The 21,469-nt window shown below is 34.6% G+C and overlaps 1 protein-coding gene across 1 annotated transcript; it reads right to left on the bottom strand.

Moving 5' to 3' along the window:
- Positions 1-6,021: 6,021 nt before the first annotated feature.
- LOC123540123 (peroxisomal acyl-coenzyme A oxidase 1-like) lies at positions 6,022-20,292 on the bottom strand. The gene is made up of 11 exons (XM_053525805.1): positions 20,222-20,292; positions 18,967-19,103; positions 13,679-13,794; positions 12,412-12,581; positions 10,490-10,652; positions 9,842-10,032; positions 9,323-9,475; positions 8,993-9,098; positions 8,278-8,424; positions 7,756-7,962; positions 6,022-7,329 (listed from the first exon to the last, which is right to left on the bottom strand). The coding sequence occupies exons 1-11, from the start codon at positions 20,290-20,292 to the stop codon at positions 7,249-7,251; spliced, it is 1,542 nt and encodes a 513-aa protein (XP_053381780.1). The 3' UTR covers positions 6,022-7,248.
- Between the last annotated feature and the right edge of the window lie 1,177 nt (positions 20,293-21,469).

Genomic DNA, 21,469 nt, shown 5'->3' with positions numbered 1-21,469 from the left:
TATATATATATATATATATATATATAAGATTCTTCCATGATTGCAGAATCAAAGGTTACTGTTAGAATATATATATATATATAAGATTCTTCCACTGATTGCAGACTCGAAGGTTACTGTTAGAATGTAAGATTCTTCCACTGATTGCAGATAGGCTCGAAGGTTACTGTTAGAATATATATATTATATATATATATATATATATATATATATATATATATATATATTATATATATATATATATATATATATATTATATAAGATTCTTCCAATGATTGCAGATAGGCTCGAAGGTTACTGTTAGAATATATATATATAAGATTCTTCCACTGATTGCAGATAGGCTCGAAGGTTACTGTTAGAATATATATATATAAGATTCTTCCACTGATTGCAGATAGGCTCGAAGGTTACTGTTAGAATATATATATATATAGGCTCGAAGGTAACATATATAATATATATTCTAACAGTAACCTTCGAGCCTATCTGTAATCAGAGGAAGAATCTTACATATATATGAGATTCCTCCACTGATTGCAGACTCGAAGGTTACTGTTAGAATATATATATATATATATATATATATATAAGAGAGAATTAATTAATACGAACTAAATCACCACCACAATATACCAGACCAATTACGGCAAAGCGCCTAGCAGTACAAACGAACACGCACATGCCACAGCAAGTCCACTAACCCAATAAGATTAGTTTCGACACTGCTTTATATACGAGCCCGAATTGTACTACACATTCGTACTGGTTCAACATTTGCATATATATACTCAAATCTCTGTTTTCATGTCTCACAAATCAGTAGTGACTTTTTAGTCTTTATAACTGATTGGGACCAGAGAAGCTATATTTTCTCTCTCTGAAAGTTAACTGGATCTCGAGGATACATTGAATATATATAGATTATTTGCGTAAAGGGATATAATTATATTCAGAACAGTTGACTTTCCCATACGTGAGATCCGCTAGGATACAAGTTCGCATTATAAATTATTCTATAGTAGAGAGAATTAATTAATACGAACTAAATCACCACCACAAAATACCAGACCAATTACGGCAAAGCGCCTAGCAGTACAAACGAACACGCACATGCCACAGCAAGTCCACTAACCCAATAAGATTAGTTTCGATACTGCTTTATATATGAGCCCGAATTGTACTACACATTCGTACTGGTTCAACATCTGCATATATATACTCAAATCTCTGTTTTCATGTCTCACAAATCAGTAGTGACTTTTTAGTCTTTATAACTGATTGGGACCAGAGAAGCTATATTTTCTCTCTCTGAAAGTTAACTGGATCTCGAGGATACATTGAATATATATAGATAATTTGCGTTAAGGGATATAATTATATTCAGAACAGTTGACTTTCCCATACGTGAGATCCGCTAGGATACAAGTTCGCATTATAAATTATTATATAGTAGAGAGAATTAATTAATACGAACTAAATCACTACCACAATATACCAGACCAATTACGGCAAAGCGCCTAGCAGTACAAACGAACACGCACATGCCACAGCAAGTCCACTAACCCAATAAGATTAGTTTCGATACTGCTTTATATATGAGCCCGAATTGTACTACACATTCGTACTGGTTCAACATTTGCATATATATACTCAAATCTCTGTTTTCATGTCTCACAAATCAGTAGTGACTTTTAAGTCTTTATAACTGATTGGGACCAGAGAAGCTATATAAGATTCTTCCACTGATTGCAGATGGGCTCGAAGGTTACTGTTAAGGTGGTAACGAGGATATACCTGAAAAAAGACAAAACTTTGGTATATATTTGGGAGATTGAACTGAATAAACAAATATCTGTTTTGTCCTCACACTATTCACAAATAATTGAATTTTGTTAGATTCTGTATTATTTAACGGTTACACTTTTCGTTTCAAATGTTCTCAAAATTAAGAAAAATCTAAGTTTCTTGGCAGTGGTGTTAGATCTTGGATTTCTTTCCGTTTAAACCTCTTTGTTTTCATTAAAGTGCTTTTAAGTTTTAACAGTTCAATGATTATTTCCTCAAAACATGAACATTCCAAATTCTTTTAGGCCAGCATGAAAACTAAAATTTCCTGCCACCATTACGTTTACTCATAAACATTCAAATTGTTTTTAAGAAAGATTCTGCTCACTTTAGCTAAATTCGTTTTTAGAAAAATATGTCTGGCTTGATACAAATATATGTATCAACATTAAAACGGTTTTGTTCACCATTTTTCGATTTTTTTCTCAGTCTGACTAAAGTTGTAAGTTTGTCCGACGGAATGTCAGGCAGTCTGTCCAGAAATTCTGTCCGTAGGAATTTTTTTCCCCATACACATATAGTAAATTGTGGCATTTACCTTTAAGCGAGGTAGCCAGAGAAAAAATTCATATATGAGATATATGGTCTCACCAGCTTTACGTTTTAATAAAGGACATTCTACAAACTAAACGATGTTCAGTCTGTGAAATATTTTAGGTCTTTTGCTAGTCCTGCCTGCGCATGGACATTTAGATAACTTTGTATAAACATTCAAAATAATCAAAGTCTTGTGTCATATGATCCTAACAAAAAAGAATTGTTGGTGTCCTTTTTTCAGATTTATTTCCCTTTGAAATGAAATATTTCACCGCTATTTTATGCCCCCAAAGGCGCACATATTAAAACCGCACTGTCCATCCGTGCGTGCGTGCGTCCGTTCGTCCGTTTAAATTCTTGTCTGGGCTGTAACTCTGCCATCCATGAAGGGATTTTAAAATAACTTGGCATAAATATTCGCCATGATGAGATGACGTGTCACGCGCAAGACCCAGATCCCTAGCTCCAAGGTAAAGGTCACACTTAGAGGTCAAAGGTTAAAACAGGGTCTGTTTCGTGTCCGGTCCATAGTTCTGCCATCGATGAATGGATTTTAAAATAACTTGGCATAAATATTTTAAATACCTTAATGAGAGTACATGTCATGTGCAAGACCAAAACTCCTAACTCTATGTCAAGGTCAAACTTAGAAGTCAAAGGTTAAAACAGGGTCTGTTTCGTGCCCGGTCCATAACTCTACCATTTACGAAGAGATTTTGAAATAACTTGCCATAAATGTATACCATAATGGGACGATGTGTCATGTGCAAGACCCTAACCGGTCCATAACTCTGCCATCGATGAAGGGATTTTAAAATTACTTGGGGCATTTGTCACAAATAGTGACAACTCTTGTTTCTCTTAGTTTCCCACTAATTTAGAAATGAAATTTTATCAAAATACTTGTTTTATTTATAGCCATTTAAAGCAATTTTGTAATCGAAACGTTGTGTGAAATAATATATTGTGTAACTTAGCATAAATGTATACCATAATGGGACGATGTGTCATGTGCAAGACCCTAACCGGTCCATACTTTGCCATCGATGGGGATTTTAAATTACTTGGGCATTGTCAAATAGTGACAACTCTTGTTCTTAGTTCCCACTAATTTAGAAATGAAATTTATCAAAATACTTGTTTATTTATGCCATTTAAAGCAATTTTGTAATCGAAACGTTGTGAAATAATAGGGGGTTCAATATGTAATGTTACTCCATATGTAGTTCCGTAACCGCTAGTTATTTTTAGATGCGGTTTTCGAGACATTATAGAGCAATTTATTGGAAACACAATGCTATATAAATCACAAAATTCTATCATTATTTTCTACGAGGTACAGCAATTTGTGATGAGTTTGCGTTTGTTTTGAACTATTTATTGTATTTTTGATTTTACAACACAACTAAAAAATCTAAACTCGAGGTTGATTCCATCTGGAATGGGTGTTGAAAGCGATTAATCTAAGTTATAAGAACTCGTTTCACAATCGAGATTGAAGATACTAGTATTAACTTTAAATACAAGAATTTTTAAACGATGATTATCGCGCCTGACAAAATTGCAGAGGCTTATTGTACTCACCTTATCATTTTCGAGTAAAAATATACACACTCAATTTAAAACTGTTATAAACTTTTTTATTTTAGTTTTCATATGTTTTTGTGAAGACCATGGTTTGTTTTCTCTGTTTAAACTGAAAATTGAACTATAGTTCTAGTTGTTGAATAGTAGAATCAAGGAGTTGCATATTACAATCTCAATATTTTGGACATAAAATTGTCCGGTATACCAGAGTACACCTCACTCAAATGATTATATTTTTACTTTGAATCAACCTATTTTTATAATTTATACAGCATTGTGTTTACAATAAATTGCTCTATAATTTGCCGAAAACCGTATCTAAAAATAACAAGCGGTTACGTAACTACCTACAGAGTAACATTACATACTGAACGCCCCTCGTATATACATGTAGCACAATATTGTATATACATCATTTACATATTATCTGTTATAATTACGTTATACGTTATTACTTCGGTGTGTGTCCGTCCGTCCGTCCGTCTGTCTGTCAGTCCCGTTCGTCTGATCCGTTGGCAATTTCGTGTCCACTCTGTAACTCTTGCACTCCTTGAAGGATTTTAAAGAAACATGGCACAAATGTTCACCACATCAAGACGACGTACAGAGAGCATGTTTTGGATGGGCTCGCTTCAAGGTCCAAATCACACTAAGGGGTCAAGGGTAATACTTTTGGGTGCATATTGCCCCGCATTGCGGTACTCTTGTTATCATTTTGTTGAGTTTAATGTCGCACCGACACAATTTAAGGTCATATGGCGACTTTCCAGCTTTGATGGTAGAGGAAGACCCCTCCGTGCATTTTACATCACGAGCGGGCACCGGTGTAGAACCACCGATCTTCCGTAAGCCAGCTGGATGGCTTCCTCACATGAAGAATTCAACGCCCCGAGTGAGAGTGCGGCTCGAACCCACATCGATGAGGGGCAAGTGATTTGAAGTCAGCAACATTGGATTCCCCTTATTTACAGATATCAGGTTATTATGTTATACTGCAGTTGAGGTAATTATAGTAACTTTCCAGTAGGGGACTTTGTATTGCAGGACAATACTTCATTTACTTGTTTATACGTACAAGTAATACAGGGCGAGACTGTGTTCAAATGGTATAATTCTAGTAAATATTTATATTAGGGTAGTAGAAAATCTGAGAGATGGGCTACAGCGAGCTTTCTTGAAGAGTCTACTAACCTAATAGTGTCAGTTTCTGCACATTGACTTTTTCTTTTATGAATTCTAGACGTTAAAATTTGATTTTCGGCCTATTTATATATGTCACAATATAAACTAATGGAGTGTGTTGGTCTGGTGGCATCACGGGCTACGTTGGGTGTTTATGTTATAATTTTTGCCAGCGCATGATTGAGGATATCATTTTACAGTTTATGTTGATGTCCGGCAACTGTGGGTATTTTCTTTGGCCTAAAAATGACGATCTTATTTTACAAAGATATGACTGGCCAAGAGACAGGGGAGATATCTGAGATAAGACAGACTGAAACTAGCAACTTGATATCTTAACCTTCTGTACATTGCCTGAATTAAAGAATACCCGGAAGTGGATATTTTAGAGTGGCAATATCCCAAAAACATTACTTGATTTTTTAATGAGGTTATAAACTGATATCAATGTAGCCTAGCTTTTAACAAAAAGGGCTGATACTATTTTCTTTCTGTGTAATGTCAGGTATGTTTCTATATACGACTCGTATAATATTTTTATGTTACTTTTAATTGATGATAAATTTTGTACATGCTATACAACCCTTGTATATCGACCAACCGTCGTTTCAGTGAAGGAAGACGCACAATCTGGCCGAAGAAACAAATGAATAGACAGAGCTACAATGTCGTTTAATGTTGTTAAATCGGTTCTCTTTTCTCACGTAAAAAGGTTCAGAAATTGACAGAATTAAGGTATCCGGTCCACAAATAAGTGCTATTAAAACATGTATTGAATATTTATTCCTGTAAGATCATATAATTTAGGTACAATTTGAAAATGTACTGTCTACAGAAAAAGAAAATATAAAATACTTGACAAAAATATGCAACAAAATTTTTATTTACTTTCTTTATAATTTTCAATGATACATTGTACTGCAACAGAAATCAAGTTAATAAAATACAAGATTTATCATTTCGCAGTCAAAAACATGACTGTAGTGATTCGTGCATATTATTATGGCTTGTTCAGCAGACACAACTCTTTCAATTAATATCAAAAAAGCATAGGGTCATAAGAAAATGAAATATTATCTATTTGTGGATCGTACACCTTAATACAAGATAAAATGTTTCAATATAATTTTACAGTGATTAAGTACATTTGTAAATTGTTGATACACGCCATAAAACACCACAAACCTCTTTGCCGCCACACCCCAACCCCCTCCCAACGTCAAACCTATATGAAATTAACCAAGAGAAATAATCAAAACAGGACTAATACAAAACATGACGGCATAAACACGTGTTAGATTGTTTTCACAAGTGCAGGGTGGTCCTATATTGTTCTTAGCATGAATGATATTCAACCTTAAACAGGCTCCAGTAAATTAGTCATGAATACTTAGTTCCCTATTGATAGAGTAATAGCAGACTAAGGCCAAAATCACCATTTCTACACATAAATACAAGTATTTAATCAACGAGGTGACATGGAGCGAACCTGCAACAGTTGCCACATGTTGTTCGATTAGACATGACCTACGTTGTAACGTCAACTCAACATAAAAAGAGAGAAAGAATAATTATCTTTGCTCATAAAATTTGTTACAGATTTAAGATGAAACGCTAGGGTTGATGGATGCCAATGAAATACTACAATGTAGCAATGAAGAAATTTTCGTACAAAATCTAGTCCATTTTCTCACTATGTTCGTGTGTACATGATAGACTATCCTTAAAGAAACCTTTGTCTTAGAGAAACAGTTGAAATGTGTACCATAGAAAGTTTACGTTTTGCAATTCTAGACCCATTTTAAGACTAAAACATTCTCTATTGAATGGAATGCCTTTATAAAATGAAAATATTGTTAAATGAAATGTACTGACATGGTGAAATCATATGACGTAAGGAAGTCCTTTTAATTTCATTTTTAAGGTTTGAATATTTCAAAATGCAGAACTTTTTCGACCAAAAATATGTTGGGCAAATTTTCTGCTTTAAACGTTCAACAAGCAATTACTAGTACAAATATATTTTCATGCAGTTTCTGATTATTGGTGTACTATTTCAAGTACAGTTATGCTGAGATGGCTTCAGTTTAACTTCTACAATCTGGCAGATAGCGAATCAAACTTCAGCTTTCCTTCCATCAATGGTTTTAAGGTAGTATAATACGAGCCATGAACCTGAAATGAGAGGGAAAATATATCGAATCATTAGTATTTGGTCATTTCTAGACTTTTTAAGGAGTAGACAGAAATAACTCAGCATATAAAACGCTTGTATTTTCAAAATTTGATCACTTCTGAAAATTTTCAAGGACTATGTACGTCGCTATATACTTTTTCAAAATTACATTTTGTTAGAGATTATAGGGATTAGCATTTGCTAAACTTCTATACATCTTTATACGTATTTCATTTCTGTCTACAACTAATAAAACAATACCTGTGAAATAAAAGTAAACTAAATAAAATATGCAAATATAATTTAAACATTCGTTGAGTTGCTACTACATTCCTATAGAAAGTGAACAGTTGTTTCGAAGTTTGACAAAACTTTATCTTCATAAAAACAACGATTTATATTGCTTGCTTCTCTTTTCTTCTGACCTCTTGTTTGTTGAGCGGTGAAGTTTTGGCATATTCATACAGGGCTTCGTATACTCTGCCATCGTAACGTCCGATACAGCTCTGCAAGATTTTATCTGGATAGTCAAAGGCATCAACGAGAGCAACGGCGTTTGGTCGGATTTCAGCAAACAATGAAAGTGTTTGGTTCAGGATCATATCAGCTTGTTGACCATCCAAGAAACCATCCTGGTAAAGCAGAAAAATACAACTTTCAGAAGAAATAAGACTTAAATGTATTGTTTATGATGATACCATCTTTCCTGCTTTAAATGATTTTACTGATTCATTAAATATCATAGGTTTAAAAGCATCTCAAAAGTGCAAACAATTGTTCGAATCATTTGCAGCATGATGTAAGTTTAGGTAACCTTCCTTTTAAATTAGCAATATATTGCTTCATCAGGAAGTGACTGTAACTAACTTCTCCATAGCTTAAGTCGTCAATTGTTTTCAAAGAAAAACGCAATACCAAATCAAAGCTAAAACAGAAAAAAACATTACGTGGATAAAATCCCCAAGTCTCTCGTTGATTCCATAGACAGCATAAAGCTTGCATAATGTCTGAAGAACTCTAGCAACAGAAGGTTCAAGGTCGTTTCTGTTCACAACACTACTGAACAGTTTCACAACGTATGCCTCACAATGGGCCTAATAAAGAAAATTGTGTGTGAAAAAGCAATACTGGCATGTTGTGGTTATCTGGTTATTCCGTTCAAGGAAAAACTGAATGAGATGATATTTCCCTTTGGTGTATGTTTCCTCGCGGTTTTTATAACAAAGCGGAATATTAAAAAAAAAATAGCTGCAATGTGTACGATATCAGCATAGTTTTTTCGGAGAAGTGATACCTCCATTAGGCAAACAGTCCCGGGCCGGAGTAAACCATTATTTCATGTTTTGCAAGATAAATATTATTAAGTCGGCAAAATGATGATCATGCCGAGTCTTTGGAAAATTACTTTACTCTCAATGCTGCCCACTGGTACACAAATATTAATCAATCAGGTGGTAGCTACAATACGGTAAATTCCATTCACTACAGTTTGATGTATGCAATAAATCTAATTTATGGTATTTTTGAAAATTCCTGTCAAGTGACAATGTATACTATCGAGCAATGTCATTGGTCAGTCCCTCGCTGTTCTTTCTTAGAAGGCGGATTCAAAATAAAATTAATACTGCTTTATTAACAAGCCAAGCTTCATCACTGACTAACCTTAGCAGCCGACACCATAGGTACACCACACATGTTTCTAGCTTCCTCGACAGACACTCCACTTTTCATCAGTGACTGCATTCTAGTTGCTGCAACCTTGATTAACCTGATCGTAAATGCACTTGATTCTTTAGTCATATCTAATTAATATTTGGATTAATTATAAAAACAGAATGAGCAATAAAAATGGCTGAAATTTTAACGTTTTGATAGTTTTTCTGCTGTTCTTTCTTCTAACTAAAAATAATCATGTTTGTCGCGTAGGTTGATGTATATGCGAATTTTACAGTTGATGTATACTATGATTTCAATAAACTCGTAAGAAGATACCTTGCAGCCGTGTGTTCATATGCCTCTATCATGTCTGACATATTGAGTGTGTCATTTAGTGCACTTCTCTGTTTGACTGGATTGTTGAGGTAGGACATAAACCCTACAAGTTTCTGTCCTGTGGCTGCCTGGGCATACTGTTTAACTAGATACCTATTGCATAATCAATAATTATATTGATAAAATATTGTATTTCAGCAGCCTCTGCGAAAGCTTGGCTAGTTATGTTGATATCACATTTAAGCAACTGCGAAAGCTTGGACATCTGAAATCGCCAGTATCACAAAATGATTTTTCACAAAGCGTTTACTTAGAACAAAACGCAAAATTTAGTATTCAACGGAAACATTCAAAATCCAGATTTAGACACAACATATAGCTAAAAATAATATGTACAGTATATATGATAAAACATACCAGGAAAGTAGACATAGGTCTGCTCCAGCGCCTATGCCTCAAGCAACTAGTTTATAAACGAAATGTTTTAATTTTCAACTTTCATCCAAAATGAGTACTCACCTTGCACACTGCAGGTACATCACAGTGTTCTCCCCTTCGTATGTACAAGCAGGTGTGATATATGTCCAGATTTTTGGGAGACCACTGGCATGTGAGTAACCATGTCCTCCACATGCTCTACGTAATTTGTCAATACCGTTACTTGTTATTTCAGCTGAATATGCTTTTAAGCCGGCGGCAAGGCCGTGAAGCTGTAATATATATATAATAACACAAAGGTTCTATTGCATTGGATCTAACCAATGTTTGATAAGAAAATTATCATAGTTCATGATGCATTTTTATCTGGAATCGGAAAGAACCAATATAATACTTTATAAATACTAGCACTTATTTTGTTGCCAGCGTTTGTCTTATTTGCTTGGTTACATATGTGGTACGCGGGGGTTAGGACAGCCATAGAGACATAATGTGGGTCAAGTTCAACTTGTCGATTGTACGAGACATGTATTTCCTTATGTTTACATGTCTATATAACGCCTCTGTTTACTTTTGATTTTAATTGTAATGTATTGTTTTACATGAACACTTTCTAAATGATATTTTGTGTTCTTGTTACATTCATTTTACTCTAGATACAATTTATCAGTTAATTAAAAAATATGCCAGAAAGAATTGACACGTAAAAGTGAAATTTGAATACTGTACCGCAGCCATCTCATCGAAGATACCTTTCTCCATGTCTGCATTGATCCTAACATATTCCTTTAACATCACATCCCCTGTGAAGAAAATTGCATAAGCTGCAGCTAACAATGGGAATATTTTCTCTTGTTGTGTCTGGTAGTCTATCACCTGTGGCTCCTCGCCTCTATTATTTAGAAGAAATATATCCAGCTTGGGTTTTTGTAATAAAAAGATGTTTTTCCCCAATAAAACAAATTCATTCATATATTTGATTTATTATAAACTTAACTTAAGAAATTGTAACAGACTAACAAACGTCCCTAGGCTAGGGACACTTTTCAAAGAACTTACTGTAGGCCAATACAACAGATCAAAACTGTCTACAAACTATAACTATATATCATAAAGTAATAAAAGTCATAAAGAGGTATGTAGTTTTAAGTTGTCTGGAAATTTATAAATAGTGAATGCTTTTAATTGTTAATATCTGTATTTTAATGACTTAATGCGATTTAATTTTACAATAAAGAAACAACAAACATGTATAATAATAATAAAGGGAAGTAATTAACACTTTGTTAGGCAAAGTTTATATGGTACTAATGAAAGTTAATACCAGTGTTGGTCAAAGCAAAGTTGCACTGCATATCATTCTTATGAATTGCAATCATAATAATGCTGTATTTATTTATGTATACAATCAAGTTATAATTTGTTACTGGGTTTGCATTCTTGAAATTTACAATATTTAATAGCTCTTTTATATATATCGAAAACAATTATCTTACTTTAAACATAATTTCATTTTTGAATCAGTGGGAAAACTGATAAAAACAAGTGACCCAACATTGCAGTGGCAAAACAGAAGTCCCCTACCGATGTAAAACTGTTAGTGTTTGTCCCTTTTGGTTGTTGGCAACAGTGTTAAGACTAAAATGCTCCGAGACATTTAGGTGCTAATAAACAAGAACGGTTTTGACCTACAAGCATAGATCATGTACACGACAAAGTGTCTCATCATGGGAAACATTTGTGTACAGTATTAAGATAATCCATCAATGCACATAAAAGTTATGGAGCGGAAAATTTGACCTCCAGTAGTGACCTTGACCTTTGACCGACAATCATAGGTCATGTACGCAACAAATAGTCTAATCATGGGAAACATTTCTGTGTGTATGTGTAGTAATAAAAAATCCTTCAATGCAATCAAAAGTTATAGGGCAGAAACAAATTTTCACTTGACCTTAAACAATGACCTTCACCTATAACTGACAAGCATAGATCATTTGTTGACACATTGTCTCATTATTGGGATGGTCTGTGTGTATCATTAAGATAATCCATCAATGCATATAGAAGTTATGATGCGGAACAATTTTATCTGACCTTCAAAATGACCTTGACCTTTGACCTACAAGCATAAGTCATGTACGTTAAATTCCTTGATGAATATCATAGATATAGTCCGAACATGGAAGTGATGCTCTTAATCTGTGAATTCCAAGTATTACCTTGACCTTTGAGTTAGAGGTCTGAGTCTTGTGTCGTCTTATCATGAGAAAAACTTGTGCCATGAAATTTCAAAATCTCTTAATGCATGGCAGAATTATGGAACGAACACAGAACTTGCTCTGTTAGTATTTGACCTCCAAGTGTCACACTGACATTTGTGCCAAGTTATTTCAAAATCCCTTCCTAGACTGCAGAGTTATTAACCGGATACAAAGTGTGACGGACGGACAAACGGAATGACATGGCCAATTTTAATCCCCGTCCCCACTTTATTCTTCAAAAATATCGTCATGCCGTGCAAAGACTATAGCAGAAGTTTTGCTAGCAAACAAGGGGCAATCATGTGATATGTATTTTTTCAAGGAATATACTTAAACATATAAATGCGTTTATTTCAATGTGTTTGATATAGGATCTGGTAATATTACCCTGGTCTTATTTCAGTTTGTCTTCTTACAGCACTGTATCTTGTTGTTATCACACAGGCTTGAGCCAGCGACTTTGAACAACCTCCAACAATTAATGCACGAACAAAAACCATGGTGCCATAAGCCAGTCTAGGGTTTTTTGCCGGTATATAAGTACCATCTTTCTCAATCTGTAGTTAAAATACAAGGTACATGTGTACCGACAAAAACATCTGAAATAGCTTTAAATCTGAAAGCTATATCCATAAAAATTAAAGTTCAATGCAATATTCTGGATGCATTGATACTTGTGCTTTCTAAAACAATTTTACCTTTAAGAACATGAAAATGAATGCACCCTTAGTGACATTATGCGCATCTTACTGCACATAGTGTGTATTTGGTGAATGTTTTATGAAAGCAATTTTCGGTTGCTGTGCATTTAAATGTGTTAAAGTAACGACAATGCCGCATAAGTATTTGAAGTTGATGCTTTAGAAATAAAGAAATCGGACTAATTAAAAAATAGTTTTTTTCTTCAATCTGCTACACAGGCACCCGTATCGGACCTGGGACAAAAATATGTTTGTTTTCATCCTAAATGAGTTCAAAATGAAAAATATGTAGTGAAATATGAGCCCCCTTCAAAAGATACATATGTGTAGGACATATGTATCTTTTGAAGGGGGCTCATATTTCACTACATATTTTTCATTTTGAACTCATTTAGGATGAAAACAAACATATTTTTGTCCCAGGTCCGATACGGGTGCCTGTGATCTGCTACGCAATGGTCTCCCTTACCTATAGGTAGAGATTTCTGAAGTTGAAGGGAAGCAACTCCTGCGTGCAGTTTGACTTTTCTTAAAAAGACTGCCACAGTCAAAATAAGAAAAGTCATATTTGGAAAGTTATTATTTTGTACTGGTAACAGGACGAGTTTGGTTTATTGGGTTAAAGGCTATAATTTTCTCCACCCTTTATACACACACATCTAATTCAGCTGAATTTTTACTTGAAAAATGCGTATAATTCCACTTTAAACTGCTAATCGTTGTTTAAAGAAAACAATAATATCAAATAATTTTAACGGATTATCAAGGTTAAAATTACTGCTGTGGTAATAAATAAGTAAGCTGGGCTTGCCAAAACACTGCATCATGATGGAATATGTGCACTATTTTCGCTTCTATGAGGACTTACTGGGTTCATCCTGAACACATTAGCAAGTAAATTGATTAAGATCATTATTTTCTAGGTGTCATTGTAATATAAAATGTAAACAAACCCTGGAATATCGTGCTAGTAAATTTCTTCTGGGAATTCGAACATTATCAAATCTAAGGAATCCATTGTCCATAGCGTTATATCCAATTTTGTTACCGATATCTCCAACCGATATTCCTACAATAGTATGAAAATTAAAGCCCCATTTCAAATATCATACTTCAAAAGTTGTTTATTATTTTACGTTCCTGGAAAAAGTCCCAACATTTCAAATCAATGTTTAAATGATTATACTCTGTCCTTAAATATATGCATGTCGTTAATTATTTTACGTGCTTAAAATATATGTGTATAAGCATTGAAGGCGCTATTATATATTTTAAATGTTGTTAATTACATCAAGGACTGAACATACGTATATAAATATTAAAAGCAATTCCAAGTAAATACAGACTGTCACCAGTGAAGCTTGTAGCGTTATAATGTCCTAGAAACTAACGTTTATATACACAAAGAGAAATAAGGCTATCATAGCCAGTGTGCCCATACCACGTGACTTTGACGTCATTTTATGGCTAAGACGGCAAGCCAAATTCCGTCGATTCGATTCTTCAAAGAGGCGTAAGTTCTTTATTTTTTGATCAAATATGACCAAATAAAGCGCAGGCTAAGGAAAAAAGTGAGTACTTCACTCACAAGTAAACGGTTTTATCAACAGATGAACAGTTTTGGCCTGAAAACGGGAAAACTGTTTTGTTTAGAGAAAATGAGCATGGTAAGACGGCAAGCAAGAGCCCTTTTTGACAGAAAAACGGATGATTGTACACATCAGAGATGTCGCACGTATTACCGATTCACAGGTATTTAATGTCGGTTCTGTGGGAGGCCTTAATTGACAAAAATGTAGCATAATTATTTAAAAACTTTTAAAAAATCAAAAATATGCTAAGACGGCAAGTCCGCTAAGACGGCAAGTCATTTTTATTAGATATATCTGGTTGCACCAACTTACGTAATTCAACACGTCCGTGGTTACAGGCTATCCATCCTTCTATCGATCCGTCCGTTAGTAACATTTTTACTATGTTTCATCAATGCTTGTGAAATAAAATAGAGAAAAGTGGAAACTTTACAGATCGCCCAACACGACAAAAACAAAAATGTTGCAGGCTCGGTTTGATTGAGCCTATTCATGGACGGTAGTGGAAATGCATGCTACCGCCCACGCCCTCTAGCCCCGGGTTGAGCAGAACTCAACATTTACACATGCTAAAAGTACAATAGGCAATTTAGAGACATCCGCAGGTGTATTCAAACGGCAATGAACATGGAACCTTCAATAAACACTTACATAAAAGTTCAGTGACATTCATTGACCATCTTTCATTTTCTCCTTGAATCACTAGTGCTGGGCAAAAGAGATATGAACGGTTTATCCTCACTGTTTTCTCATTAAGTCAAAACAATTATTTTAACTTTGGACCATACACCGTTTTTGGTGGAATTACACATTATCATTGAAGCTACCATATGCATCGCCGAATGAATACATCATCAGATGTTGCTAAATTGATTTTTAGGTTGAAACCACGAAGTGGTTGAGACTAACAATTACCGTATTCCAGAGCATGCAAAAAAATCAGACTAACATTTTCACTGAAAAACAGATTAATCCGCTGTAAGGTTTTTGCCCGTTTTTTTTTCTCGGGCTAATCGACAGATATTCTTATTGATGTTTTCTGAACATTGTTCTACAGTCGGTTGATATTTTCGTACATATGTAAATACAATAAGGTTAAAGAACGCGTCATTTCGTATTAAAATTATGTTTTCAAGTCTGTTGATCCATCGAGCATGACTAAGTTGAAAAGCGAACGTGTATTTCTTTAAAACAATTCAGAAAATCGAAGCGCATGAAAATATGCCGTGAAAAAAATAGTTCAAAACGTATAAGAAAGACTTCCCTAGTTTAGCCTTAAATTAATACATAATGCACCCGACAGTAAACAAAAAGCATATGATCTGAATCATTTTTTCTAGTTGTATAGGATATAGATCTGCATGCGATTCTTTCTACCTGTCCTGATTCGAATGACAAGGGAGATCACTCTATAGGAGTAAGCTAAATGATAAACTGCGTTATTTAATTTAAAAATAGATTTTTTTTGTACAGCTTTTATAACGACCGATTCATATTATTTATTATTTAACATTTTACTTTATCGTTTTAATATCTCTGTAAGGCTGATACAAAACTGAATCAAAATATTTGTTTAAGATTTCCTTTTTATAAATAATTATATCTGTAGTATATTAATTGCCACAGTGCTCCACTGTAACATAGGAAGCTACACGTTACAGGTTAAAGCCCTGCATCGCGGCTATTCAAATTCTTTTGTGTGTATGCAACTCATGATTACAATAGGTAACAGTTAACGGCCACGTGCCAACCTTTAGCACGCAAAACCACAGGTATTTCATATAGAATTTCATATACAATAGACACTATTTTGACAGATGTCACTGTTCATAGTCAAGATTTTCATGCTTTTTCAGTGACAATCCAAGCTTTAAGGAAAATGGTCGTGCTGCAAGTACACGTCTGGTTAACTTAACTATTTGTTTCGATATTAAATGAAATAACCTATATTAATACTTACAAGATAAATAATTGACATTCCTTGCAAATCCTGAATACATTTAGATGTTAGGGATACTTTACTATGACTTTTAACAACATTACATCAGTTCCGGATTATGATAATTGTTATTGAATTGAAAAATTTACATGAAAGTTGTCATTTTGATAAACGTTAATAAAACAGAGTAAAAGCTACAGGTTTTTTTTAATAGATTATGAAGCAAAATAGAATCAAAACAGTACATAACGAGAATTTATAGTCGGTTAAAAATCTCATCAGAGCTAATGTTACTTGTAATTTGACTTTCCGACTCAATTAATAAATCTTATCTTAGTATATCAAATGTTGGTGTTTGCCTGATGTGAAGTTTCTATGTATGTGTGCCCGATAAATGAAACTGTTTGATTTCTTTTAAGCAAAATTGAATCAAAGCATATCAACGGAGCATTTGCGTCTTCTCCCGATGGTTTTCATGTGTATGGTTCTTTTTGTCATCTCAAAACTGCACGGAAGTCGAAACAGCAGGATCTTGTGGTAGATACAGGTCTAGTTTCCAGTTTGGCGGACCCCACTGACATCTAATGTTGTTGTAGCATTTAATGTTTTGGTGTCACGATTACTTAAGTCGTGACATCAGTACATATTATTTCTAGGCTCGGCTAAACAAGAAGTTGATTTTGCAGAAATGTGTAGAATTATACAACCCTTTCTCCAAGAATCGTGAAAGTTGGTGTATTTGTGGGTGGTTCCAATACTCCCGCTTTCATAGCCTTGGGTATTGTTTAATTACCCCTTGGATATGGTGCCTGCTTTTTAATTTTGTCTTTTGACTGTTCTTGTGATACACAGGCTCCATAACCTCAGATCCCCTTCCTAAATTCCAGTTTGTTTAGTTCTGCCCATTGTTTTCTCGTTTGGGGCAAACCCTTTATTTTATCTGGGGACCAATTAAACGCCGCTCTTCATGGAATTACACGTCTCAACACGTGTATCATAGAAGGTTCCATGTTCATCATCGTTTGAATACATCTGCGGATGTCTCTAAATTGCTTTTTGTACTTTAGCATGTGTAAATGTTGAGTTCTGCTCAACCCGGGGCTAGAGGGCGTGGACGGTAACATGCATTTCCACTACCATCCATGAACAGGCTCAATCAAACCGGGCCTGCAACATTTTCGTTTTTGTTGTGTTGAGCGACCTGTGGAGTTTCCTCTATTTCTAATTTAATATGTGATATCGTGTTAAATTTTGGGGAAAAATAAGATGTTTCTATTCTACTCAATACTTTGAACACAGCTACAAAGAAATACTTTTTAAAGCATGTCTTCTAGCTTATAGACTGAGTTAAGAAAATGATTCTTATTTGTCAAAACATTATTCTATATATCTGAAAATTGTGTTTTTGATTTGTGGAAGTCGACAAAATGGCTCTTCTTAATAAGTAGCGTTATTTTTAATACATAACGATTTGTCAAGAAAACATTCACTCAAACATTATATGTACAACAGAGTTGCGAACATATAAAATAGTACTGATTAGGTCAAAAATGTGTATTATTTGTTGTTGCCTGCTGCCAACTGTATATTTGTTCTTCAGTTTCGAAACGCTATAACATACTTTAATCCAAAGACCGACACGCAGAGGTACATCCAAGATGGTATACATTCTTAATCTTTCTAGAACAGTGCTCACTTATATGCCAATCTGCTAGAGCAAATCATAATTCTCGTTTAATTTATCTATTAAGCCTCACAATTTAGCAACTGTACCAAAAACAAAAGCATATAAGGTAGTTCAAAACATCATATGACTTCACATATATAACGGTTCTTTGATGTTTTCCTATAGTTTTGACAAGAAGTAGAATAATCTACTATTGGTAAACACCCAATGACCGCTTGTAGAGAAGTGCGACTCCATAGACGATATTACTATAAAAAATGACTTGCCGTCTTAGCGGACATGCCGTCTTAGCGTATTTTGGATTTTTAAAAAGTGTTTAAATAATTCTGCTATATTTTTGTTAATTAAGGCCTCACAAAGAGCCGGCATTAAATTCCTGTGAATCGGTAATACGTGCGACACCTCTAATGTGTACAATCATCCGTTTTTCTGTCAAAAAGGGCTCTTGCTTGCCGTCTTACCATGCTCATTTTCTCTAAACAAAACAGTTTTCCCGTTTTCAGGCCAAAACTGTTCATCTGTTGATAAAACCGTTTACTTGTGAGTGAAGTACTCACTTTTTTCCTTAGCCTGCGCTTTATTTGGTCATATTTGATCAAGAAATAAAGAACTTACGCCACTTTGAAGAATTGAATCGACGGAATTTGGCTTGCCGTCTTAGATATAAAATGACATCAAAGTCACGTGGTATGGGCACACTGATAGCTATATAAGTAACACTAGAATGTTCACTTTTATTACTAGTAACAGTACCTATAGTTATATCCCGATTACTAGTCTGGCTACCGACTAGATAATCTTTTTTTTTTTTTTTTTTTTTTTTTAGAAAAATAAATTGTAAATAATTCTGACTTCATCAGTCCTGACTCTGATTATCTAATGTTTTGAGAAGGAAAGGGACATAATTAAACAGAATTTGAATAGTCTCAAGAGTTCTCTCCTATGAACAAAACATTGGTCTGAACACAGACTACCCGATTACATAAAAGCTCTAATTCTGATACATCTTTCTCACATTATTACCTGGTAAAGGTGTATGATCCTTCTCACTTCTGATTTGCACAATAAACGCATGTATACCATGGCATTTGCCTTGAGACAATAACTGTGCCATTAGCACCACATGGTTACTCGTCTTTCCTACTGAAATGATCAACTGTCTTTCAGTTATATCAAAAGCAGTCAGAAAATTGTCTTGGTTTACTTAATGTCCACAATCGCCTTCGATTCGGAAGGGCGACTAAATAAGAATTTTTTAACAGTGAGATCATCCTATTATGAACCTAACAACCCATTCCATTTGTTAACTTCGCTTTCTTTGCAAAACTAATTACCAAAACACTTAAATAACTAAATGAAAATATTGAAAGGCTCACTTTGACCCAGGCCAGTATTTTGTAGACGAAACTGTTGGCTGTTGATAACAAATTGTTCTGTGTCTTGATCATATGTAGCTGTTGTCTCCAACCCCACGTATAAACGTTCCTGTTAAAATATCCCGAAGTGTATACATCAATTATATTACACCAAACATGATCGTACATGAACGTTGAAATCACAGAATATTCAGCTACTTTATGCCGCCATGACAAACTTTACCTTGAGTCCAGCATGTTTTGCCACCATGACAAACTTTACCTTGATTTTCCAGGGATGTTTTGCAGTGTATAATGTTTGATCCTAAATTGATATGAAACAACATTATGAAAATATATATCTGACGTTTTTTATATGACTGTGTGACATATGCAAATTAGAGGGGATAAGGCTTCATACTGCTTTTGATTTTTATCAAATGATAATTCAATATGGACTTCGTTTGCCCCGCCTGGTGACGTGTGTGTATTTAGGCTGATGATAAATTAAAACAGTAAGTGCAAAATTGTCCTTGGGAAATGTTAAACCCTCACCATGACCAAGCTCTGTTTGTGCATATGTTCCTATGATTTTGTATTGTTTAGCTGGTTCCAGATACTTTGCAATTTGTTCTTTTGTTCCTAGTATTTTTCGATAGTTGGTACAAACATATCTTCATGTAATCCAAGTGGGTTCGCTTCATGTCCGCCGGCCCTGTAATATGTATCTCTCTTACAAAATCATATTCCTAGTTTACCCTTTCCCCAACCCCATTCATTAAAAAGGACAACAGGTAACAAAGAAAAAATATACATTCAAAGAGTCAGAATTGTTAATATTGTATGTACAATTGAGCTATTGTGCAAATATCCATTGTATATGACACTGTATAAGTCATGCAGAGTCTACAAAAAATACTTACTCCTTCAAGTAGAACTGTTCTGCAAAGTCAGTAATGTTGAGATCCTGAATTAGTTTTTGTAAAGTACACATTCTTCTTGACAACCGATATCGTATTGTGCATTACGATCACGATTCCACCACGGTGGGAATGATGTAGGTATTTGTCTTCCAGAACGATCTTCTCTGCAAATAAAGACACTTTACGTACTGAACAGCAAAATCGTCAAAACTGTAGCTTTGCCAATTTCCTTAGATAACTTACATTTTGTTTTATTAAGCGTACCCTCAATGATGTAAATTGTGGTTGAAATTTTGGATTTTCAACGAAACCAAATGAGCTGTTTTGTTGAATATACAGTAAAATTCACGTAAGCAACAAACAGAATATAACACTGACATAATAGTTATAGAAGACAAAATACCATTTTGTATCAGCGAAAAAAAAAGTGAACAGTTCTTTGATAAATTTTGACGAAAATTGCAAGATTTACCTGACCTAATGTATCTGTCTTCGTTTGCAATGGATTTTTTGTATGGATAATATGCAAAGAACAAGTCAGTACCTTATCATAATCAATAAACACTGGTCAAAAACTGACCGTCATTATTTCACTCAAAATAAGAGCACCGCAATGCGGAGCAATATACGCTCAAAATATATGACTTTGACGTCAAGTGTGACCTTGACCTAGAATCGAGCCATCCGAAACTTGCGCTCTGCACGTGGTCTAGATTCGGTAAACATATGTGCCAAGTTTCTTTAAAATCCTTAAAGCTTCAAGCAAATCAAGAGTTACAGAGGGGACAAAAAACATAGTTATATGACCTTTGATCCCTAAGTGTGCCCTTTGACCTTGAAGCGAGTCGTCCAGAACATGCTCTTTGCATGTTGTCTCGATGTTGGTAAACATTTGTGTCAAGTTTCTGCAAAATGCATGAAGGGGTTCAAGTATGACCTTCGACCCTTAAATGTGACCTTGACCTTGAAGCGAGCCATCCGAAACATGCGCTCTGCGCTAGTCTTGATGGGGTTTAATATTTTTTGTCAAGTTTCTTTTTAATCCTTCAAGCTGTGCAAGAGTTACAGACCCGACACAGAACAGTCATATGACCTTTGACCCCAACTGTGACCTTGACCTTGAAGCGAGCCACCTAGACCAGGGCGCTCTGCACGTCGCCCTTGATGTGGTGAACATTTGTATTGAGTTTTTTTTGAAATCCTTCCAGGGGTTCAAAAGTAACAAAGCGGACACGAAATTGCTCACGG

Source organism: Mercenaria mercenaria, chromosome 16 (assembly GCF_021730395.1).
Source record: "Mercenaria mercenaria strain notata chromosome 16, MADL_Memer_1, whole genome shotgun sequence".
Taxonomy (NCBI): Eukaryota; Metazoa; Mollusca; class Bivalvia; order Venerida; family Veneridae; genus Mercenaria; species Mercenaria mercenaria.
Note: the sequence above shows the minus strand (reverse complement) of the source record. Positions and strands in the feature narration are given on the sequence as shown.